Here is a 26,542-nt window from a genome sequence, read left to right on the forward strand (position 1 = left end):
GAAGTGCTAGGGCAGAGTAAAGAGGCCACACATGAACCTACACCTTTGACAATGCAGATTTGTTGCTGGATCACCCAGAGCAATTTAGTGAACAGTTGATGGCAGCAAATATACTTTGGCTGCAATACAGAGCTGAATTCTTGCATTAACTGTGATACAACTGTTTCATTTCAGATATTTTTGTGAACCTATTGCCAACAAAGTACATCACACCAGAGTATTGTGATTCCAGGCCTGAAGGATTAAAGTTGGTGTACTGTATTCTGGTGACATCTTACACAGTGTTTTGTTTACAGGTCTTTGTATTTAACCTCCTTCAGATAGGATTTGTGCATTTGTCTCTAACCACAGCACCCGAATAACTAAACTCTTTCCCCTAAGTACTCAGCTATGACAGTGCGAGGGGCTATATAAGTATCTAAATATGTAGACAGACAGATCCAGAGTGAATATACAGTATGGACAATGCTGCACATTGCAGGGGACAGGGAGCCTAGATGGCCTGCCAGGATCTTGCCATCTCTTGGGACTATGATTCTGTGACATTTACGATCGAATTTAACAAGACATGGCCACCACTGTGCGACTGCAAACAAGAACTGCAACTGGAGCACAAATGTGGTAGCCATTATGTGCTCATCAGAAATACAGTAGTTCACACACAGCCTTGAACCTGCTTTATTGAAAGACTGAATGTTCTCCAGGATACTTGGGTCCCCCCCTCTTCTAAAAGACAGAAGATCTTTAGCTTTCACCGAGACAGCCTCTACAAAAGATCAGATGGGGCAGTATCCCTCAGAGCTTCACTGAGGTGTGTGTCAGTATTGTATATGTCCCAGTTACAGACTTGAATCCATAACCTCCTGGCCTAGAGGTGAACGCAACCAGCTGAGTGATATTGACATTTAACCCTCACTGTTATCTGTGATGCCCCTTTTCATATCTGAGAAGAACCAGTAGCTAAAAGCAGCTGAAAAAGTGTTACTAGGCTGCCCAAATACCAAACTCAGTGCCGGATTAATGAGTCTGTATTCACTGAGAGATAAATACATGAGTTTGAATTGCCAAAAACCTTTTCTTCCTTTACTACCGGCACTACCACATACTCAGAATGACAACTTCTCTGCAATTCCATTAGGTATCCGCACAAGCTGATTCACCTTGCCTAGCAGGGTCTGACTTCTACACACTTGTTCAAGAAGCACTAATAAATGCTGGCTGAAAATACACCAAGTGCAGATCAACTCCTGTCCCCATTGAAAAACAACTTATCTCAGGCAAGGCTTGTGTCCATTCCAAAGGGTGAAAACCCAGGGATGCCAGGCTACGATTAATGCACATTAGTATGGAAGGATCTATCCTGCTAAGGGGTCCATGAAGATCTCCACACAAGCATGAGAGGCTGGGCTCAATTCTGGAAGGTGCTCAGCATTTCAGCCTCAATCCAGTAAAAGTACTTAAACACATACTTAAACTGCATGAGTAGTCCCGCTAACGCCTGGATCAGGGCCAGAGCGCTCAGTACCCAAAGGTGCTGGAACAATTTGTATAGTGGGGGTGCTGAGAGCCATTGAACCAAACTGTGAACCCTGTATATGATGGAAACCACTTCAAGCCAAGGGGTCCAGGAGCGCCCTCAGCACTGTAGTTTCAGCACCTCTATCAGCACCTAGCAGGATCAACACCAGCCCCCTTCCCAGACTTCAATGGGACACTGTACAGGCATAACAATCCACAGTCTTAGTGATGACAGTGGGACTACAGGAGGACACAAGGATCTGCTCATGCATGTCCCCTGGTGAAATCAGGCTGAAGAATTCAGTGAGGCAGTGGCAGCCAGGCACAGAGTCTGGTAACAAAAGAGGGAATTTGGAAGCAATGAAATAATTAAAAAAACATACACCAGTGTACTGTTTTCTTCCATTGCTTGGCCGTGATCCTGGGATAGGATCTGCTGCAGCAGACTCCTGCACCCAGGCAGAGACTCATGGGAACATATGCACTCTGACTGTGAGGGCTGGGGCTAGCAGATCACACGGCAGCATCAGGACCATTATCTGTAAAGGTCTTTGTTATATTGTGAACTCTTTGCAGCAAGAGCGGGGTCAGTTTTACTTATCAGGATGGTGCTTGCACAATTAGGGTTTTTTGGGGTGTAACTCACCCCTGAGCCAAGAGCCTCCACAGCCCTGGACACCACTTAGCCCCGTAGGACTTCGTGCTGGTCCTCACCCTTAGTGCAAACAAATGAACAAAAACCATGTAGTTGGAGGAATCCTTAAAATATATCATAGAAAGGAAAACCCCCTCAGCTCTAAAGCATTATGGGGTTGTTTATAGTGCAATTAGAAACCAGCGGCCGGCCCATGCCAGCTGACAGAGGCTTGCGGGGCTCGGGCTAAGAGGCTGTTTAATTACAGTCCAGATGTTTGGGCTCGGGCTGGAACCCTGGCTCTAAGACCCTGTGAGGTGGGAAGATCCTAGAGCTTGGACTGCAGTATGGGCCCAAATCTCTCCATTGCAAATTAATCTAGCCCTTAGCCTGAGCCCAAGCCCAGTAAGCCCGAGCTGGCTTTTTAAAAGCAGCAGGTTTTTTAATTGTAGTGTAGACAGACCCTCAGACACAGTAAAAGTAATGTGACCTCCTGTTAGAGCTCTAGTTCTGTGATATGTGGTTTAAAATATTCCACCAGAAGTGAGTGTATAGTTCTCATCTTTGGGCGTACGTACTTGCTTTCAAGCTTCGGGGAGAACTTCTGCTTTCAGATCCATGTGATGCAGTTTAGATCCAATATTTTACTCTCCCTGCCTGGGATAGCTCTCTTTCCCATCGTTAGCCAGGCAGATCTGAGAGCAGAGAGTCTATTTTACTGTCACATTCTTTGTCCACTGATGCCCTCTGTTTTTATAATCTCTACTACACATGAGCATGGATTTTTGGCCTCAATAACGTTTAAAAGTCAAAGCTCTACTACCATCTTTCAGAACTAAAATAATGTGTGACTTTGGAAAGGAATTTCACTGTTTACTCTACATCTCTTGGAGCCAGCAAGCCGAAAGGGAGCAGACACAGATTCCAGACACAGGAGCAGCCCTAGGCCACTAAAGGAAACTAGCAAAATAATGGTCTTGGCATCACAATTTGTGCACAGCACAGAGGATAACCATGTTGTGGAGCTGACTCACTTAGGGCTTGATCATGCAGTCTTTATTCAGCCAAATTCCCACTGACGTCCCTGGGCACTGAAGCTTCATACTTCCTAGCTGGTGGCAGCGTGCCTATGGCTAGGTGAGAAGCTGCTTCATATGGGTGAAGACGACTAGAGAGTCACTGTAGGTACCCAGGAGTGTGTAGAAATAACCTTATCCTATTGTGCCCTCAATCCATGTACAGAATTCCAGTGTCAGCCTGAGATGTATGTGACATGAGTGGTGGCACTGAAGTCATAGAATCATAGAATATCAGGGTTGGAAGGGACCTCAGGAAGTCATCTAGTCCAACCCCCTGCTCAAAGCAGGACCAATCCCCAATTAAATCATCCCAGCCAGGACTTTGTCAAGCCTGACTCTAAAAACCTTTAAGTCCTATCCTCAAGGTTCACTGCCCTCTTCCCACCACACGCCCCCAGCCCCACCACACCCCTCCAGCCAGACTGCCAGCCTTCCCTATCTGTGCTCCTGTCTGAATCGCTAGCCCCCTTATTTCCTTCTCTGTGCTCCACCTCCTGGCTTTCTGGGCTATAGAAGGAGCAGACAGCAGAAGTTGCTGAGCATCCCAAACAGGTGAGGGAAGGGGTCAAAGTTCAGGGCGTTACAGACAGACAGAAGATAGCTGAGGAGGAGTTGACGGACCCAGTCGTAAGTGGGCAGGGAGTTGCATTGAGTCCCCATGTGTTACTTCGCATCAGGCCCTATGAAAATAAGACCAGCTCTGCAGAACTGTTTTTGACACCAATAGGAGATTTTCACAAAGAGAGTGGATAGAACAGCCAGGTCAGACAGCATGGTATATCTTCCCACCAGCACATGGAGATGCGGGGTGGGGGTGGGGGACAGCACTGCTTTTGTGACCCCAGCAAAAAGGGTTGGCTGACCCTGCTCAGTTACAGGCTCTTGAGCAATAACAATTCTATTGTCAAAAAATCATACGAGGAAAAACTCAAAAACACTCAAACCCAGACCCAAACCTAACCCCCTCCCCCCCCCCCAGCTCTAGCTTCCCCCGGACAGGGTGAGATGGACTTGGAAGAACTAAAGTACTTATTACCCAGTGTCCCTCTAGGGAAGCCTAGACAATGACGCCGAACCCCAGTATCTGCTCTTTGGAACAACAAGGAGCTGGCACTTCAGCCTATAACTGGGCCACCCTGGAACAGGGCACGACTGTCTCCTGTAAAAGGATTTATTTTCTATCCTTGCACCAGGCCCCGAAGGTGTCCCAGATGCTGCAGCATGTGGAAGATGTAGAACTCATATTTGTGCAGCAGCCTGGAAGTCATCCATCCCCATGGCCCTTTCCCTCTGCACGTGCAGCTGCTCAAGAGCTAGGCCAACAGGTACAAGTGACGAGGGCATAATGAGTCCTGGGATGGAAAGTTACAAGTCGGGGTGGGGGGGATGGAGAATGTAGTGTAAAGAAATTCAGCAGCCTGCGAAAGCAAGGCCTGCGCTGCCACAATCTTAACGGCTCTGTCTACGTGCCATGGGCAGAGGAGCTGTCTGTTAGGTGTAACTTGCAGGGGTGAGAGAGGCAGTGTTCACTCCCAGTACTAGCAGATCTTTTGACTTGATGAAGAACGTCCGACTGGGAGGCCATCAGGTTTAACTGAGAAGTTCTCCATTTGCAGCAAATCGAAGAGGAAAGGAAACGGGTGCACTTCTCACTCCCGTGTCTGGCTGGACCAGCTCTGCCCAGCAATTTAAAACTACAGCAATATTCCTCTATTTTCCAATGCGCTTCTTGCACATACTTGGTGCCATTAATTATAAAACCAAAAAAATATATTAAGTTGATTAAACCTTCTAAAGAAATTAAAACCAACCTGAAAGAAAATGAATGTCTGAGAAGATCAGAACGTTCCTCTCCACTTAGGGAAGGGTTGGCTGGCTTTGACTTCATAACTATTCACCATCCGTCCTGTTGCAACACTTCACTTATTGGGGATTCACAGCTTGGCTCTTACGATCCTGTTGAAGTGGCAAATTGCATGCCAAACTGTGCTGGTCTCTGGCCTGATGGTCAGAGGAGCCCTCTTTGGCAACTGTCCCACACTACAGTCTACCCAAATAGGCAGCTCCATCAGAGAGATACGTACATTGTGACTAAAATCCAACAAGAGAGATAGGCAGAGGGGATCCAAGGACTATTGTTGGCGGATTTTATCTTGTAGCTACCAGGTGAGGAAGGCTAGATGGACCATAGAAGAGCTCAGACTGAGTGGATGAGAAGCCAAAGTCTGAAACGTTGCATATCATGTCATCTCATCTTTGGGGGTTAGCCTAGATGACCCTTGTGGTCAACTTGTAACCCTATGGTTCTAAGATAGCCAAGCGTGCACATGCCATCAGAACTGAAGTCTTAATACCTTTGTAGAACCCAGCACCTGAACACATCCAAGTTGTGAATGAGGCTGAGCAGCTCTGACTTTGCTGGACACGGACAGGCCCCCTTCCATATCCTTAATAGTCCACAAACTAGCAGCAATTCACACCCAAAAGAATTCCTTTCACAAAGGGCGTGATTTCTCCATGTCACCATGGGGGCTACTGCAAATCAGACACAGCAATGAGTACCAGGACTCCGAGGGCAATGCAGAACTGGTGAAAACACACGTGCTAGATCTATCTCCACCAGTTCCTGAAGCCTCTGTTCACCTCAAGAGCAGGAGCTCCAGTCTCTCAGCCATTTAAGGGACAAACCACAGCTAGAGGGCTAATGCTTATAGAGAGCTCCCTACAGGAGGCAGGATACAACCTTTCAGCAAAGAATTCACCATGGAGCATTCTACTCTATATTAGTGAAGGAAGAATCGAGAAGGGGAAAAGATCAGTAAAGAAAAGGTAAATTTCTCCAAAACCTAGCCAAGCCATCAAGAAGAGCTTCCTCCAACTACTGGAGATAAAGAAAACAAATAAGCAGAACTGCCCAGTTATTAACGCTCCCTTTAGACCACCACAAGAGCTTGGTTTTTCTCTCACACATCTTCATTAACTGGTAAGAGGATGGCAGACAGGGGCTGCCGAGAAGAAGATGACACTATCTTCTCTCCCAAAACAGAAGATGCCACTGTCAGATAAAATCCCACAATTAACACAGTCATCCAGGTTACTAAAGTGAGGAACGGGATCCTGCAGCTCCTCCCAGGGGAAACTCCTACTGACTTCAATGGGGAATGCAGTCCATGTAAGGGCTGCAGGGCTGGGCCCTATATACTAAACACTGCACACATCATGCCAGGTCCCAGGCAGTATACCATAGTTATTTTTTTATATGCTATCTAGCTGATATCAAGCTGTGTGTTAGGCGTGCCCCCCAATCCCTTAGTGAGTGTAAAAGCTCACAGCATTTGGAGGAAGAATATAGGTACAATTATTCCTGAAGCAAAGTGCTACATATTGTACACAACAAACTCATTTTTTCCAACTGAGAATAATGTGAATCCCCATTTGATTAACATAAAAAGACCCTTACCAGAAAGTGAGTAATCTGTGTTAGTCATCCTCATGGCTGGAGTGTAAGATACACTTGGCATGTCATGCCCCTTCTCCTTCTGTTTCCGTCGATACCACACAAACAGTGCCAGCAAAACCATAATAATTAGAAGGAGAATAATAATTCCAATGATTGCTCCCACTGAGTGCCTCTCTGATCCGAGAGCGGGGCTAATTTTAGTATAGGGATTTAATTCTTCCATCATAAGAGCCGCTGTTAAAAATAATTCATAACACACTGTAAATTGAATAGCACAAGTCATATTTCAAGGTTTATATTTTAAGAAAGTGCTTTTTTTTTTTTTTTTAAAGCACAGAATTTCATCATACCTTGATCGCACCTGATTCCTTTGAAGCCTGGACTACAGTAGCATGTACCAGTGACATGATCACATGTAGCATTATTCATGCATTCGCATAGCTGTTTGCAACCATAACCAAATGATCCAGGTGGGCACTCTGTAAGGATTGGAGAGAACCTTATTACTTTTATCAAGGAAGGGGGAAATCTGAGCTTGACATCAATGGGGCCAGGATTTCACCCACAGGGTTCATCTTAATCTTTTAATCCAGAAGGTAAATATTCTATATTTATTGTTCCCTTGTACAACCCTACCTGTCTGTATCCACCATTGTCTCCTGTCTTGTAAGCTCTTTGGGGTAGGGTCTGTCTTTTTGTTCTGTGTTTGTGCAGTGCCTAGCAAGCACACTGGGGTCCTGGTCCATGACTAGGACTCTTAGGGGCTATGGTAACACAAACAAACAAACAAAAATAGCCTGGTGTGCTAGTTCGTGGGTTTTAATTTTACTTCTGGAATAGTCTGATAGGACTTTATGGGGATGAAATCGATAAGGTTCTACAGAAATGAAAAGATCTCCCTAACAATTTCATTAAGTGCCTACAGGTCCATTCTACAGAATTTCAGAAGAGGTTTAAAAATTCTAGACAGAGGTTATCATTCTCCATTAAATTCTGTAGAATTTTTCCAGAAGAGTTGCAAATGTGATTTTTAATGTATATTTATAAGAATCCAATAGATTTTTACTAAAAGACCACATACATTCATAATTACCTCCACTAATACCAAAAGAGAGACAGAATAGTGCAGATTGAATTACAAAATTGAGCATCTGAATGGTTTGGTTTGCTCTGCTTATATGATATTAGACTTCCTGTATTTCTATCACAGATAAAATGATTGAATGTCTAACTGAGAAATTTATTCATACAATTACCATGATGGCCTATTACAATAAATCTGTAGGCAGCTTATTATGCTTCTTCAGGCAACATTCAATAACAAATTGAAAGAGAGCCCGTAAACAAGTTCTGGCAACTCCTACTACTTTATATAGAGAAGGCGCATTATTGACTATATATACAGTTGCTATGTTTCTCTATAATAAATGTTACTGGTTTTAAGATACGACTTCCTATATTTTACTATGAACAAATGGCACAGCATGATGATACCTTCCCAATGTCAACTTTAGATAAGTAACTTCTTGTAGCCAAATGCTGATATTAAGTATTGAATATTAGCCAGTATCTGTATAATGATTCATAACACATTTAATAAGTTATAAAATTGTTTCTCTCTTGCAGTATGCATGCAAATTTCTAGATGAGAAAAATAAAATTGTTCTAATTAGTGCACAGTTTGATATCAACTCAAAGGCTAGGTTTTCAGAATGAGGTACAAAAATAGTATTTGGATTTGTATGCTTCAATTACGGTGTCCGATCTTTGCAGGGTCCCAAGGAAGTTTACCCTTTTGTAAGGATATCAAGAACATTGAGTGTGACTGTAACTATTAAAAATAAATACAAGTTTAGGAAGCATCAGAAACCCTTAGGTTTCAGGGCACAGGGCAAGCTCCAACTAACGGGGGAGGAGGAAGCCTTCAGTGAAGGCAGGTTACGCCATAAATGCCTATTGCATTTTCCTCTGCAACATCTGGTACTGGCCACCATTGGTGACAGGATGCTGGATTGAACAGACCACTAGTCTATTCCAGTATGGAATTTCCTATGTGGTTATGTTCCTACTGCATGCGCAGTTGCAATAAGTGGGCATACAAATGGACAACTAAGATGGCAATGAGCCTCTTGTACACAATCTCTCACTGAGCATACTGAGCAAACTAGTTACACATGTTCTTGCATGCACACACAGGCAAACATATTAATGCATCTACACATATATCTAAAAGGATGAATAAAAGAACACATACTTAGAAGCTTGCAGATATTATTTTCTAGGATTTTATTTGCAATTCTGGCAAAAATGTTACAATATCATCTAAATCAGAGCTCTGTGCGAGCTCAAAAGCTTGTCTTGCTCACCAACAGAAGCTGGTCCAGATATTGCCTCACCCATCTTGTCTCTACAACATCAGCTAGGCATACACCAGTATGCAAGCAAAGAAATCAATTGGACTAATGTCATGAGGAAGATGAGCTGGATTTCACCGTATATTTGGAATTCAAATAAGTGTGTGGGAATTCTCTTCTGATTTACTACATTAGACAAGCTGGTAATTATTCAAATACAACACATGCAGGATCCCCTACCCTACTCTTTGTTGTTAGAAGAAGTTGTTTGGCCCTTGGTATTAAATATGCCGGGAAGAAATTGACGGCAATTACAATCACCAATGCCAGCATCCTTGCGAAGTCATTGAATTCCATTGTTAAACACTCACTCAGTCCTCTACTTAAATGCACATTCTTCCAAAACTGTCATGCACTTACTTGAGCTACTGGTAAGAGGCTATTGTCCATTGGATCTAGTTTCACCATAACAGTGAAACTTTCCTTAGGTTCACACCAACGAAACACAAGAAAAAAACCCAGCAAAAACAGAGTGTAAAGCGCCATGGTTCAGTTAGATTCCATTCTGACTCAGACTAAGGAGCAAAAATCCCCAAAGTGGGCTACTTGGACCTTGGGTCCAGGGACATGGAAGTAAGTGAGGCAACTTCTCTGCTTGCCACCTCCCCAGGCAAGATGGGGAAGGAAGTGAGCAGAGCCCCCTTGCTCCTTCCCACCCAGACCTCAGTTACTGGGCAGAATAACTGAGCAGTCAATTTCTTGCTGGCAGGAATATATACCGGGAATAAATTACTAATCCATGGAAGCAAGGAGGAAGCAGGGGAGGACTTGTTACTCGGACGGCTGCCCTTGAGGCACGATGTCACCCGAGGCTGCTTGCACACTACCCCTTGCCCAAGGCTGTGCCTAAAATTCATCTCTAGTCTCTAGCTGCTGTAACACCATATTGGTTATCGAGGTCACAGGGTGACTGTAAGAGTCCTGCTGCCCAAGCTGAGCCTGGTGCATTGTAGCAGTGACATCTGCCAGTGTGGGGCAGTGATAGGGTGGTGCACAGTGAACACCCGTTAGCGGTAGTAAAGAATTCCCCAAAACGGCAGTGCTGGCAACTCACTAGAGGGAGATTTTCAAAGGCATGAAAGGGCCCTAGGTGCCCTGTTCCCACTGATTTTCAGTGAGAGTCAGGGGCCTAACTGCCCGGCATGCCTTTGGAAATTGCCCCACGGCATCTACGTAGAAGACTGGTGAAAATGCTTTGCTGCAACGGTGACTGGGTGCTACAGAGGTTGGCGAGTGCTACAGATGCTATAGAAATCCCTAAGGAAGGAAGGCAGAGAGATAAATAGAAATGTCTCTTTTTGACAGGTCGCCTCTTGTTTCTTAAAACTCTTGTGTGTGAATTGGCTGCTTGGGCAGTGAGGCCCTCCTGACGGCTACAGCTCGGGATAGTGTCAAATGGTTCAGAGCCAGCTTTGCTAATCAGTTTTTGTTCTGACATCCCAACACTCCCTGGGATGCAAAGACGGTCATTTGTAAGGCTCACAAATTGGACATTTCTGTTTTAGTGGCTCTTTGCTCCCCTGTGGCTAAGGAGAGCGTGCGTTCTTTGCTTTCCATAGCATGAAATAAGTGGTATGCAAACCACACTACAGTCCATGTAATTCTGAAAGCCAAGAGTTATCTAGGAATGATGCACACATTCCAGAAGTCGATGAGCACATGACCACTGGGTCTGCAATATCTCACATTTGCACGTACAGCTTCCTGACTGCACGTCTAACTAGCTGATTTGCATGCACAACTGTGGCCGCAGCTGTTGCATGGGCTCTTGAAAATCTGTCACATTATTTTGTTAGTGCTAATAAAAGCGCCGCAGCAAATGCTCTGTGTAGAGTGAGATACAGGACTTGTTGGGATAACATCGAAGGAACTCAAGGAGGCAAAAATCATTGAGCACAACTTTGAGATCATGCCTGTAGCTTCTTACTAGGAAGGACTGCCCCATCCCACCCCACCCCACTCCTTTTTCATCCAGCTCTCCCAGTTTTAACTGAATTCGCTATACTGTTCCATAGTCCCACAAATAGGCTGAAATGCCTCAAAGGACCAAGTGTAGTATCAGTTTAATATCTGATAGACCTGCCTCCAGGAACTGACTCTATCCCTGACTGTCATGAGGACGTATTCCATGAATTCATAGGTCTCTTCCATCTCTGTTAACCCTCCATGACTTACGAATATTTTAATTTTAAAAAGCATTATATTTGGAAACATCAGATTATTCCATATTTTGCTACTTAGCAAGCATTTTGTCAAGAAAAAGCACGATTTTACTAATTGCCCAGTGTCAAGTTAGAACTCCAAGACAGATAAAGCTCCAGGAAGCCTAGTGCTGTTAGAACCCAAAGGCACAGATGCTCCATGAAGCCTGTCATTCTGTATTGATTTCTATTTTGGAGACAAACCTGTGTTCCATTCCTTTAAACCTGACAAACTACAGTAGAAAACAAAGAGAAGACTAGTGATCAGCCTGAATATTTCCCAGTTTTTCAAAGAAATTCAGGGAATATATTCATTACAGAAAACCTCTTTCAAGCTGAATTGCGAGCAGTACCAAGTCTATAATTTCCACCAAGGTTCTAAAGGGAAAAACACCTCAGGAGAAATGGAAAATGAAGAAACATTGCTGCTTACTTTGCTCACACTGTTTGCCTGTAAATCCAGTTCTGCATGTGCATTGCCCAGTGATGTGGTCACAATCTGCTCCATTCTGACACTGACAAACATTGGCGCAATTTCTTCCATAAAAGGCAGCTGGGCAACCTGTCAAAAATCAGGACAAGGAAAGAATCAGAAATACACAAACAAACTTAGCAGCATTAAAAATACAAAGTGTTTTTTTTAAGGTCTACATATTTTTAATAATATTTTTTGTTAATCTAAATGCAGAGAGGAACCTCCAGTCAACGTTCTTGGACAGTGTTTCCCTGCATCTTTCAGAATTGCCTCTTTAGTGATTCAAAGGAAAACCTGACCATCTATATTACTTGTATTTTTAAAGAGTAAAAGAAGATGGTTACAGAGAGAAACTATCTTAAAGGCTACAGATCAATCAGTTATTTGCAAATGATGGGAGCTTCTTGCATGCCCTCCAGAATTGCACCTTCTCTCGTACAGGAACCTGCTCAAAGCTTGAAACCTGGCCGTGACAGGTTGAGAAGCCTGCTATATTTTTGTCTGGAGTAGGCTCTAGGTATCAGGGCATTTAAAGGCCTGGATCTTACTTACAGCTTGTGAAAATATGAAAATAAGTCACAAAACTATGTGGCTGGTGCTCTTTTATTAGAGACCTTCAATACTGACAGGCTCTTTTTGTGTGTGATAAGATAAAATGATTTGCAGATGCTAGTGTGTGCAACAACACATAGTGTTGTAATGCCCAGAACTGACACAAGGTAGCAGCATATACTCTGACAGATTCACCGACAGGTGAACAGTGTCCCTAAAAGCCTTACGCTGAGTACAGTAGAGCCCATTCCAACCAGCGGTACATCTACATTCTCCATCATAAGGATTGCACATTGCTCCATTGTGGCAGTTGCACGTGTGAAAGCAATCTGGTCCCCAAAAACCAGCTGGACAAGCTAGAGAGAGAGAGAGAGTGCAATTAATAACTCAGACTAACAGGTGATTATTACTGATGGTTGTTAAGCGATGACAACACGCTTGGTGCTGCACAGAGATACAAAGACAGCTTCCTACACACTGCAGAGCTTACTTTCTAATAACGGGATTTCATGACAACAGCAATTAGCTTCAAGCCAAGGAAAACCTTCTTCAGATTTAGGCCCACATCCTGCAACCTGATCCATGCTGGTAGATCTTTACACCCAGTGAAATCAGTGGAGCTACATAGTGGTACACTGGTCCATCAGCCAGGTCAATTTGTAGGTTCAAGGTTTTTGATCCGTATGTGCAGGGGCACTGGCCTAGAACTTGGGAGCCACTGGTTCAATCTCTATTTTGTCATAGGCTTCATGTGTGACCAGGGGCAAGTCACTTAGTTTCTCTATGCCTCAGTTTCCTATCTGTGCTGGGGATAACAGCACTGCCCTACCTTACAGGTGTATTCTGAGGAGAAACACATTAAAGTTGTAAGGTGCTAGAGTGGTCTGCTAAATCCAGGGTTGTGAGTTCAATCCTTGAGGGGGCCACTTAGGGATCTGGGGCAAAATCAGTTCTTGGTCCTGCTAGTGAAGGCAGCGGGCTGGACTCGATGACCTTTCGGGGTCCCTTCCAGTTCTATGAGATAGCTACATCTTCATGCTCCAGACAGCATATCGCTCTAAATATTCTATTCAATCTTATTGCCTCAGTGGCTTTATCTGCAGAGTCAATTTGGACAGAGTTTTAAGATACGAAAGTAATTTAATTTCCCCCCTCATATTCTGCAATTCCTGCATAATACAACACAGCTATTCACAGTTTACATTTAATTTGCAATCAAGTACTAAAACTACTGACTTAGTTTGTACTACAGAGCAGTACTGAAATGCTGTAAAAAAGGAAAGAACGTGAAGGGTAAATTCAAATCCATAACATCCGACCGTGTATGTTGATGAGGATTTTTTTTAGATAAATTAAGGTTTTCAAGTATGCTCATGTTTTTTCAAAAGTTAGCATGTTAAGCCTCCTCCTGTGACTGCAGTAAGTCACATAGTTATTAGTACCAGATAAAAAGATCCAACTGGTTAATAACCCTTCAGCATAACACCTGTATTTTTGCTGCCTTTCAAAGAAAAAACAAGATACTTCCCATTGATTCATACTGAAGACATGAATTTATAAGGCAAGAAATAGTTCACAGGCAAGCTGAATGTACAGCAGTGGTGAACATTTCCATGCCGCCTGATATGGGAGTGGATGCGAGTTCTCCCTCTTTCTGTGTTGTGGGCACTCAGTTTGTGAGAGAAGGATACAAACGCTGTGTTAGGATTTGTGGAGTTAGCCATGCTGCCACATATGTTGTACACAAATCTCTGCGCACTAGCCAGCCCATGAAATTCCACTGGCAGCAGCTTGGAAGGTAAATAACTGGGTTCTGGTGTATGACAGACCTACCTAAGTGGATGGCCAGGATATACAGGAAAGATGACTTAAACCGCAGAAAAGATCACTTAATTCACAAGGTGCAAGTTAGGGGAGGATCTGGTGCAAGGTATTCACACTAGAATCCAGCAGAAATGCCCATCTAGCTACATCGCCTTTGTGAGAGGAGACTTGCACACTTCTCCAGCTGCTTTAGAACCGGCTTTGGGATCCAGAAGCCACAACCGTCTCCTTTGCGGCTCCCCCTCTCAGCCGCCCCAAGTAACTCTCAGTGTTTGGGAGGTCTGATCCCATTTCTTTGTGGAAGAGTTTACCTATTGACTTCAATGACTGCTGTAGACAGCCCTAGAACGACACCAGCTAGAACGCAGAGTTCATTTTGGTAACTTTCACATTTTCTAACCCTGAAGAAACCATCAGGTCCCACTCAGAAAGCAAAAAACCCAATTTTTTTTCTAGGTTAAACAGAGGTAACAGTCATGTTCCAATTACACAGTTAAATATAATGAACAATCCATGGAGTTTACAGCCTTTTTTATTTTTCTGAGTGACAGCAATATTCTGCCTGTGGAAGACACACAATAATAGCAAAATTACAGCCATCTGTTTTTATCCGATTCATACTTTATCACCCAAAGTTTAATATATTTTATTCTGAATGCTGTCTAATATGCTACTTGTATCCTGAATATGAAGTAACATTTCGGAATGGTAGGATATTGCTTCCCACTATGATCTGTCTTCAATTAAGGAACATGTTCAGGAAATGACACTTTGGGATCAGCAAATGTCAATCTTCTACCTGGGCAATTTTCAGCAAGAAGCCACACATCCCTCCAAACCCACATTGCCTTTTACAATTAAATTACATTTAATAGGAATATATCATCTTCTGAATTTCTCAACGGTGTGGGCCTGGTACCTGAAAACATCTATTGGCTAGTAATTTCTCATGTAATAGGTGAAAGAAAGTGATTAAAAATGGAATTCTACTAGAAATTAAAAGGGAGCATGGATCTTTCTTTACTGAGAAGAGCTTGTGACCTTGCTATATAATCATAGGAGCTAGTAACGATCCATGCAAATTCTAATGCAGAAGCTAATTCAAGCCAAAGCTCACAGATTAATTAAAAGAAATAAGCTATAAAGAGAATAAAGCACTGGCTGCTAGAACACTTCAGAGATTTCCCTGGAAATATCATTTTTGTCCTTAACTTTAGCACATTTAAAACTCAAATAAAATATGTAAAAACCAAAATTTTGCTTACTCTGAGAGCAGTCTTTCCCTATCCATCCTGGAAAACATTGACAAGTTCCATCAATAGGATTGCATGTACCATTGTTGGTACATTGACAGACCTCGGCACAGTTCTTCCCATACCGTCCACTGGCACACACTGTAGAAATACAAGACACAAGTGTTGGGAAATAATATGACAATGGCTAGCGATTACTGGTTACAAGTAATAATGACATTCACCTGTCCTAGAAAGGGTGTAAGTCAAACAGGGACAACTCTTACTCCAAAAAACACAACAGCAAAACCCAAACTAAAACAAAAAAAACCCTAAAAGGAAGAAGCTAACCAAGCCCATTTTGGCTGGCAACACTCTGGGTATAAAACACCTTCTTGTAACATTGGCACCTCAAAACCCATATTTTTGATTGAAAAGGTGTTTACCAGTAACACCCAAGATTACAATAACTGAAAGAAATTAAAGGTAGGGGGCAGACCACTCAGTTGTAGGCACTGCAGTACCAGAAAAACAAATGGAAGGGAATTCAGAGACATAATTGAGGGGGCAGAAGGGATTGATTTAAGGACTCGGCCAAATGATGCCTACAGAGGGAAGAAAATTCCCAAGAAGGGATGGAACTGTTAAGGTGGCTCAAGGGAATATAACCAGACATACATCTGTCAGAGACAGTCTCGGTATACTTGGTCCTGCTTTAGCATGTGAGGACCTCTTGAGGTCCTTTCTAGCCCTATATTTATTTGATTCTACAATGATTGGGATTAAATTAAGGAAAGGAACAATTTACGCTGAATATCAGGAAAAAAATGTCCTAATGGTGGGATCTCCTAGCACAATAGTCTCAAAAAGGCTAGACGTATTCCCGTTGAGATCCACAAATGTGGACTGAATATAGCTGGAAGCTACACTGAGGACCTAACTGCATCTGCCCTGCATGCTACTGCAAGCTTTCTGTGAATAAATCTTTGGAACACAGAAGAACAATACTGCACATCTTTCGGCAGAGCGCTGGAAGTTATTGACACACCAATTATCTGTGCTCTGCCTGCCTGGCCCAAGAATGGGAGTCTCGTTAATGTGATGCATTACAAGGAATCGAAAACATTTCTTTTGAACCTGGCACTGATGTCTTAGGTGGAAAGGTACACAACCTGAGTACCTGAAGTCATTAATGCACAGAGGGTAAGTTTCTCATATTGGGATGCACAGCAGCATACAAACCAGCAGGGAGTTTGCCTATAATATACAATCCCCCTTCACAAGATCACTAGCCGTACAACTAAGCGTATACATGTGAAGAAATGTAAAATTATTTTCATGATATAAGAGACTGACGTGACAACAACACTGCATTAAATCCTGCAAATCTTAACATGACATGAGGAGGAAGATATGGAATTTGTGCTTCTAAATTCTTCAGGCACTTTTGAAAATCTCCCCTGAGCTTCCCAACTCTCAGCAAAGTCAATGGGAGTTGGGACCCTCAGGACCTTGCAGAATCAGGCCCTAAGAAGATAACCGAAAGGCATGACAAGCCAACAAGGCCTGAATATTTACACCATGTAAGCCTGGAAAAAAACAAGGAAGCACATGTGCTACTGCTGAAAATTCATGCTTCTCTCAGCCAGCATCTACCTAGCGATCTACAAGCGCAGCCATCACTGTAAGCTAAGTTTTACCATTACGATAAAATCATAAAAAATAATCATGTTTACCAATGGATCACAACAGAAGTCTTAGATATGCCTGTATGTGCTTTATTAAAAGAGGTTTTCCACAAATTAAAACAAATCAAAACTATTCCTAGAGGTTCACCAAGCGCAGTTTACTCAAAAGATGGGGGGAAAAAGCTATGTCTGATTTTTCTCTGCAGTGTAGGCAACGAAATATAAAAATGAATAGATAGGTATGTCTTTAACCCCCTGCAAAATTATAGAAAATCTTTAACATTAAAACTGATGGAAAGCTTTGCTCAGTATTTGTCTTATTCTGCACAATGAATGAATTGTTGGGTTCTTATTGGCTGCGCTCCCTGACAAAAACAGATGTCTGTTCAAAACAAGATAAAACACACAGTCCATCTCTGTGAAGAATGTAACAAACAGAACTGGACTTCTATCCTTATAAATAATAGCGATGTCAAAAAAGGCACTTCTCTGAATTATTCAACTATTTTACCATTTCAACTATTCTCGCTTCCTTATATGCATTCACTGCAGACGATCTCAATCTATTCTGAATGTGAATCCGTCGCAGATTGAAATCCTGAGCTGTGATTCATTTGCTCAGTATACCATCCTCTACCCTTACTACCACAGAAACCTAAGCATGGTGAAGAGGACAATAGCATATAGTCTAGCTCCAGACTTATCTCCAAGAGGGATAAAGCTGACTTTCAAATTATGTACTAAACAGAATAGTCCTCTAAATGAAAAGAGATAAAACTACACAGAACAAAGAAGAAGAAAAAAAGTTAGAAAAACCAGCAAGCCGCAGAAAGAACTAAAAGGCTCTGTCAACCTGTCTGTCCCATTATTCCATCCCATGCTCTATTCACATACTTCAATTCAATATTTTTATTGCATCTTTAAGATGGAAATAGCATCACTTCAATGAGAACTGGATTTTTTTAAAATTAAATAACAGTTCTCAAAAAGCTTACTTAAAAATGTAGCTGTTTTACTCTGCAATATGGAACACTAACGCCTGAGAACAGATTTGTGATACTAATTCTGACACTGACACAGGCAACAGGCTACACATCACACAGGTGAAACTTCCGGTTATGGGAGATGGAGGCTAGCGGTGGGATTGTGTGAGCATCTGCTTGTCTTTCCTCCAGCTCAGAGACTGGTACGATGCGCTAAAGGATATTAGCACAGAAAGAGCAGAAGAACTATTCTGCTAACATGGTTGCTTTCCTTAGGCTTGGAAACCTGGTTACGCTCTAATATGACGACTCTCCTTTCAAGTGGTGAACACCAAACAAACATTTATTATTAGCTTCAAGATATTTTTAAACACAGCTCTGAAATAAGGACTACTAGTGCCTCGATATGCAAATATTGTGTGGGCAGAACAACCCTGATTGTGATGTTAATTAGTTATAAAAGCTCTGAGGTGGGACTAAGAGTCCCACTGAGATGTCAGGTGTGTTCTGGCAGCCGTAATGTATCATCAATCCAATTTGCTACATAATTATGAAAAATATTTATAAAAACAGCCGCTCAGTTGCTTGCTGCTTAGAATTCTAAGTAAAACTGTGTCAATATATGAAATTTCTGATGTTACAGAGTGTACTGTAGGTATGTGCTACCACGAAAAACTGTCCTGATAGCTAGAAAAAGGTCAATGCAGACTGATAATATGAAGTACAATCTTTGTTTCACATTATTTTTAAAAGAAAAACGTTAACTAGCATTCTTCTCTTTAGAAATATAAAGTTACATGATAACTCATTAGGACAAACTGCAACACAATTTGATTTTAATTAGGACATTAATATTTTAAAGTGATTCTGCTGGATAAATCAACATTTCAAAGTAAACCCAGAAGTACTCAACAGTTAAACAAAAATAAAACAGTTTTATTAGCCAGATAATTAGCCCAGTTCTACACTTCGAAATTTGGCTAACTTTTCACATAAAATGGACAAATTGACTAAAGTATGTTTATTCTAATACATCAATTGGTATACTGGTTAGTTGAATATAAAGCATAAGGAAAAGAAAACATACAGTTATATTTAACCTGTGTTTAATGATTTTGCATAAGTACTGTCTGTAATTTGTAACTCACTGAAAACCAGGTAATTAAAAAGTGTCAGTTCAATTTTTTTTACAAGGCCTGCAACTTAACCAGAGCAGTAGCCATTAAAAGTAATCTCTATCAAATCTATCTGTAGAAAATACTCATAGAAGCAGGCAATAAATCAGGTCCTGCACAACATGGCAGTGACTTTGCAGGTGGTGTAGGATACAACTAAAAAATTGAGGCCAACATTTTCAAACATACGTGCCTAAATTAGACAGCTAAATAAGTGTGGCTGAATTTGTAAAGGTGCTCAGAAGTTGACTTTAATGGGAGCTGGGGTCACTCTGCAATTCTGAAAAATCAAGCCACTAATTTAAGAGCCCCTGGAACAAACTTCCTGTCTCCTTTTCTTGTGTTCAGTAATACCTGATTTCAGTGCCACCATTCATGGAGCCAGGTGCTGGTCACTGCCAAGACGGGTCGCATGAATTATCTGGCCCTCTATTTAGATTTAAGTACCCAAGTTTCAGCATGTTGGCCTTTATATTTACATTAACTGATGTGAGCCTCTTATGTTTAAAAAGTGTACTAGAAAGTGTCATCGTACCTTTAGGATACACTAGGATTAACAGAAGGAAAATGAAATGGTAGAACAGTAGATTTATTTACAGAAACTGTCACATTTTATATGCGCTTAAATACTGAGCTGCAGAACTGTTTTATTTATGCATGTCAGAGTACAACATATTTACAAAAAGATGACTAAGTACCTATTTGCATTTCACCCGTGAAGTAAAACAGTTTCTTGTGATCTAAACTGCTGAGACTAAAGAACAAAGCAGATAACTTGAAAACGGTCTGTAAGAGTTCTTGCTGCAAACAGTCTCTTGCACATAAATGTAGGAAAAAGTAGGTATGAGAGTATCTTGGGATCGGTACCTTGGTTGCAGAGTGAGCCAAAGAATCCAGGCAAACAATCACAACGTCCAGTAACATGGTGACAAGGCCCACTGTTGTGCACACACGGGGGACATGCTTGACTGCAATGATGCCCATAAAAGCCAGGTGAACAAACTAAAGCAAGAACAAGATCAAGTAGTCACTGGAGTTCAAAGGTCTTCTCATAGACTTTAAGATCAGAACCTTCTCTCTTAATCAGTTTTATAAGGGCTCTCGGCCTGTGCCATAAGCTAAGGCAAACAGCCTCATTTAGTTTCTAAAAATATCAGATAAAATATATTAGAAATTGCTTTCGGTTACTTATACCCCCCACATTAATTGCCTGATTTCTAAACAAATTAGATGCAGAACACATGCGCAACTGGGCATCTAATTTGTGCAGTGGCAGCACCCAACAAAGGTAACTGTGAGAGTAAAAGGGTAATTATGGTAGCGACATGCAAGATTGCCCCATTTGCATGGGCAATCACAACAGATGCCTATATCAGTTAGTCCAGACATTGCGCGCTTAACTTGTTTAAAACTTAAAAAACACTGTAGGATTTGCACACAAATGAATAAAAACAGAATTAGGGCTAAGTGCCTTTTCTAAACCTGCATTATTGTTCTTAAGCACACAGTGTATGGAAAACCCTGCAACAAGCAGACATTCTCTGAGTGTAAATTGCAGGAAGAAAAATGCAAAAAATTACACCATGTGTTTCCCCTTTTTTACTCATGAGATTCCCCATTGGCTCAGTTTTATAGCCAAATGATGACTTCTCTGCCAGCTCATAAATTCACTGTGGGATCGAGGTCCTTATGTCACTACAGATTTTGCAGTTGAGACCTAGCTGATAATTCTGTTGATGAGACCGTAGCCATAAAGCAATCCAAATCCCTCTCCCAGATGGTTCTGGAGGGCTAACAACTATCCAGTCTTTTTGTCAGTGAAGTTATTCTGAATACACACCGAAAGCAAACCGGTTGAGTGCGAAGGTACCACTTTTGCAAAATTGCCCTTTAGTCCTGGATTCCATCCCTAACTCTGAATTTTGCTGAAGGGGAAGGATTCTGAGAACACGCTTAGAGAGGCCAAACCCTGCTGCAGCTTCAGAGCTGTATTCTTTACGGGCTCACTGCACACCAGAGCCCCGGGAATTGTAGAGTCAGTGTGGGAGACAGCTGGATCCTCTAGCCATTCCACCACAGAAGCGGGTTTCAGAGGCTTGGGAGCTACTGCATTAACAGTCACGGACTCCCTCTGTGACTTAGGCAAGAATTCCTCTTCCCACAAGTACCCAGTGGATCTTGTCAGGGCACAGCCTCATTACTGGAGCTGTGCTCTGGGGACAGGAGCTGCCCCTTATGGCCTCCATGCCTTCAGCTGATAAAATTAAGTTGTTTTTCAGCTCAGGAAGGCCAGAAACTATTAACTTCCTTTGTTTTTGCACTCTTAGGGCTTCAAACTTGTAATACAATTTCCTGCCCAATTCCCTGAAGCTTTGAGTGCCACATGTCAGCCTTGGAGAGGAGTTTTACAGCGGCACAGATATGCTGAAGCACCCGGAAAGAGGGGTTTTTAATGAAAATGCTTATAGGCCATTAACTACAGCAGTGACAGAGGTCACCACTATAGGGGCTTTAAATAAAAACTGGCAGCTACAAATTATTTTTAGAGATGAGTGTGTGCTGGTGGTGGCAAGTGTTGCCTGCAAAAGTCAGAAGAGGCATGTGATTTGGGGTTGGACAGTGGGTGTGAAGGGGTACCGCAGCAAAAGAGATTAATAAAGGTGAATCCATCTCTCTTTAGATAGCAAGAAAGTGGTGTGTGGCCTCCACAGATGTATGAAGAGCTACGAAGTGTCAAGTATGGGGTACAGGGGAAGAGAAATGGTTTTCTAGATATGGCAATGAGAAGATTTTATCTCCCTTGGCACATTTTAATATGCAGTAGGAGCCTGCAGCTATTCCAGGTTGGTATCCAGCCTGTGTGCTTCTTTTTCTAGAGTGCAGGATCCTGAAACTAACTTGCGGCAACATCATGTCAATGCCAATTATTTTGATAGCCACTGACTAGCCACTCTTCAGTATATAACAAGCCCAATCTGACTTCCACTGATCATTGCGCTGGACGGAAGATGATCTCTACTTCCAGAGTCTGTTACATTTGTTCACTGGACCTCATATGACACTCCAGCACAATAATAAAAATAAGCATAAAAAGCTCCTCCCTCTCTCCCATTTCTGCTTGTGCACAGCCTGTGCTCTTTCACTGAATCCCAAAATAGAGCATCCTACAGTTACCCTGGCACAACTTTTAATTCCTTTTTGCCCCAAACCTTCCTGAGTTCTGTACCCACAGAGGATGCATCTTTCCAGCAATAAACGTCCCCTTCCTAAGGGCTATGGAATGCCAGATAAAGCATTGTAAAGCAGTACCTGCCGCCTCCCCACCCAACTGACTATGTCAGTGAGGTTCTTCGGAAGGACAATGGGGGACTGGCTATTGCTGGTGGGCAGTGCATTCAGGTACTGCCTACACCTAAACAATTTATTAAACAATAATATCTTGCCCAGTGGATTCCTTTTTTATTCTCTAGACCCGCTTATGGAGCCAAAATAATGCAACATCTGGTATTCTCTTGAGAACTCTCCCCTCCAGGAACTGAATTACCATGCTACAATCATTTTCGTGGTCTGGGCAGTCCCTAACGGGTGAATGGGTACATGAGGCAGGAGCACACTGGTATGAGATCTCTTCCCCTTACTACCACAGGCCTTTTTTGGGCCTCTCTTTCTTCCTCTTTTGCTTTGCTTCGCTTCAGAAGCACCTCGCCCACCGCAGAAATGGTCTTACTTCTCTGGCACATGGGTCCTCTATATCCTGGCGCACACTCGCAAGTCCCATCCTCCGGCGAGCAGGATCCCCCGTTCTCACAGTTACAAGAGATGGAGCAGTTTGGTCCCCACTGGCCCTGTGCGCATATATTATCACAATGGACGCCTACAGAATGCAAATAGATACATTAGCTTTCAGCACGGCTCATTCAGTTCGCTGATCATACAGATGCTTGGGTAGGCTCTTAACCTACAGGGCATTAGAGCAAGCAAGGGAGCCTGGTTAGAAAATAACTATTCTCCTACCTGCCTGATAGACTGAAGGTTCAAAATGCACAACAGTGAATCCTGCAGGATTGAGCCCTATGGGTATGTCGACCCCGACAGCTGGAGCAAGCCGCCCACCCCAGCTAGGCAGATTCATACCAGCAGAGCTTGAGCAAGAACACTACAAACAGCAGCGTGGATGTGGCAGCCTGGGCTCTCTCAAGAGCCCAAGTTGCAGCCCAAGACATAACATGCGTCTGTCCACACTGATATTTTTAGCATGCTAGTTTGAGGCCCGCTAAGGCAAGTCTGTCTGGCCAGGCTGGAGCCTCACTCCCAGCCGCAGTGTAGACATATCTTCGTTACCTTCTGTGGGATCAAGGACTAACAAATTGTAAAGATCACCAAGCATCGCAAATAATAGGTCTTGAAATAAAGAGTCGGTTGAAATCTGGTCACAAAACCATTGCCGTGAAATAAAAGATTGAAAAAGAAAAATGAATCATGGTGCCATGAAAATACTTGAGTTCTCAAATTCCCCACTGTACTTAGATTCAATTATATCCAGTATATTTGTCATTTTCTGTCCTAAACCGCTGTACAGTGTCTGTGTTATTGCACCATTGCCATATTTCACCCCAGAGCTTGCTGTGTTTTAAACAGAGGGTCTGTATGTTGATACATTAATGTCTTGATCCTGCAAGCAACGATATGTGGGCAGGAGTCTGTCGGCACACAATTTGAAATGTAAACAAGCGGAGACTGGCAATCGCAAATTCAGCCTCAAATTATTCCCACGGCAATTGTTTGACACTTATTCTTATGACAATCAAAGCTTCAAAGGTGCAGAAAAACCCTGCCAGGGGACTTAGCTCCATTTCTTTAGTATTGTTTTCACTGGTGATATTTAAATACAATCCTGTGCTGTGTCTCTGTAGACACCTGAATCAAACTAACAAAGGACTTGACCCTGCAAACCCTTATCCACACGAGGAGCCTTTACTCAAGCGAGTAGGCCCACTGAGATCAACTAGGACCCGTTACTGAGATCAACAGAACTACCTCCATGATTAAATGCTCCTCAGCTGAGTAAAAGGTTGCTAGATCAGGGCTGAGACATTAAGAGCTGCCAGCAGTAGGAAGTGGTATTAGCTTTGGCACATTGTAGATATTAATATAAAAAATATCTATTGGCTTAAAAATTCTCCTAACAGCATTACCACACTAGGTGCTTTACAACGGCTGCACCAAGATTTGATGGTGTACACGTGCCCCACCTACTTTTTCAACACGAAGAAGTTCTTTATCATCCATGCACATGTTCCCACTGCATAATGGGATAAATGCAGACAAAGATGCTGAAAGATCCAGCCTCAGCCAGAGGCTGGATTAATGCACTACTAAGGATAAATACAATCCCAAGTAATTTCCTATACCTCTGATATCTTCATCTGGATGTTACAGGTAATGTACTGCATTTGTGAAGCTGTAATCTGTACCGTCACCAAATGTTGAGGATTATTAAATCAGCTAAAAGTCATTATAAACACACTTACAGTGCAGTTTCAAGTTCATTTTATAACTCTCTGAAGTAAATACTCTCTGAGAAATATCACAGATCCAACATTTCCTGTTTCTGAAGATTAATCACATGATTATGATGAACCTTCCTTGAAAATCTTAAAGGTTGGCAGGGGTGGAAAGTTAAAAGTTCAGTTTAAAGTGGGGTTTCTAAGAATAGATACTCAGAGCTTTATTTAAAGAGCCACAACCAAGGCTGTACAACTTAAAAAAACAAAACAAATTAAGATACAAGAAAACCCATAGTAAAAACTTCCCCTCTTCATGTTTCAGTACACAAACCCAAACAAAGAGGGTTCAATATAAAGACAAGGGACTAGAAGAACAGGGGAATTTATATGAGCTAAATAATACAAGGGAAACCTGCAGTCATAACAAAAATATCTCTGAAATAAAAGAAATCTTTTGGCTTGTTTAAGAGAGAGAGAGAGAGAGAGAGAGAGAGAAAGAGAGAGAGGAGGAAGTATATAATGTATTATAAATACTTCAAAAAATAAGGTACATTTTATATTTACACACTATACATGCTTATTATTTGTACTTTTAAATGCCCCCATTTGAGCTCCCAGAATTAAACCCAAGACATACATTTAGAAGGATGGGTGCCTTTTCCTCCTGACTGCAGTATTAAAAATACAATTCCCCTCCTGCGGAGGGGCTATTTATAAATGGAGACAATTAAGCAGCATTATTTCTGGTCTCTTTTCCCAAAGTTTGAGAAAGAGTGACATTGCCTCCTCTCCTTTAAAAGTAGCTGAATTAGAACGCCATAGATGTTCTTTGCAGCAGAAAAGACTCTGCCTAACTAATGAATAATGAGGGATGTCTTCTCCTTCCTATCTGAAGCAATGAGTCATTGTGAGGCTGATTGTTCTAACAAAATGTAGAAGGGGGAAAAAAAAACAGCCTTTGTATAAGATGAATTCCACACATTACACCTCTTATTTATTAATATTCAAAAGACCACTGAAAAGATTCTGCAATACATTTTTACAGAACCCCCTTTGTATTATTTCTACAGTTGTTCTTCTGGAAGACTTCTCTTTTGGAGGCACAAAAATAATACCCACCTCGCACTGCAAGTGAGAACAAGCAGTTAAATTTGAACTTGGGCATGTGCATTGTATGGAATTTTGCTGAAGAAGCACCTTAGTTCCCTAATTTGACAATATAGTAAGGTTGAGTATATCACGCCCAGCTACTTTACAATCAGAGTTACTGGAGCATGAAGCTTCCTTAATGTAAAACTTTAATCTTTACTTAGAAATTTGCGGATGAACATTTTTGATAAGCAATTAGTGTTCAATATGTAATTCCCAGAAATATAAAAAAAAATGCTGAATTCCACACATTTCAGCATTTCAACTTGCAACCAAAGGTTCGCGATTTATGAACAAATGCCTCATTTCATGTGTGTTATGCACAAATTAGGAAGACAACTACCATAAGAATACATTCTCAAAGCTGCAGGAGGCAGTTCCACTCATAAACCCAATTTCCTGAATGCTAAGAAATGACTTACTGCACAAGGTTCTTGTTGCAATTGCTGATGTGAGAATAAAATCACGCTTCCCTGGTAGCACACCAAGAGCTTCTCAAACAATGATTTGGGGATATATAGTGAGTGAAATTCATGGTCACTTACATAAAGTCAGAGTCATCAGCTGTATGTGAGCAAAAGACACAGGAGCTGGGGGCCAGTGCAAGATTCTTGATCCCAGACCTTAAGCCAACCTGCAAAATGAAGTATT

At 42.1% G+C, this 26,542-nt stretch overlaps 1 protein-coding gene across 4 annotated transcripts in view; it reads right to left on the reverse strand.

Moving 5' to 3' along the window:
• The window catches only part of MEGF11 (multiple EGF like domains 11), a 394,137-nt gene that overhangs the window by 35,832 nt on the left and 331,763 nt on the right, over positions 1 to 26,542 (reverse strand). For all 4 annotated transcript variants that reach the window (XM_032766029.2, XM_032766028.2, XM_032766027.2 and 1 more), the window contains exons 15-21: positions 22,963 to 23,109; positions 20,103 to 20,237; positions 15,423 to 15,551; positions 12,561 to 12,689; positions 11,740 to 11,868; positions 7,042 to 7,170; positions 6,692 to 6,925 (exon numbers count right to left, since the gene is read on the reverse strand). In XM_032766029.2, the coding sequence (XP_032621920.1) occupies positions 6,692 to 6,925; positions 7,042 to 7,170; positions 11,740 to 11,868; positions 12,561 to 12,689; positions 15,423 to 15,551; positions 20,103 to 20,237; positions 22,963 to 23,109 (1,032 nt within the window). The remainder of the gene's footprint in view (positions 1 to 6,691; positions 6,926 to 7,041; positions 7,171 to 11,739; positions 11,869 to 12,560; positions 12,690 to 15,422; positions 15,552 to 20,102; positions 20,238 to 22,962; positions 23,110 to 26,542) is intronic.

Source organism: Chelonoidis abingdonii, chromosome 9 (assembly GCF_003597395.2).
Source record: "Chelonoidis abingdonii isolate Lonesome George chromosome 9, CheloAbing_2.0, whole genome shotgun sequence".
Lineage (NCBI taxonomy): Eukaryota > Metazoa > Chordata > Testudines > Testudinidae > Chelonoidis > Chelonoidis abingdonii.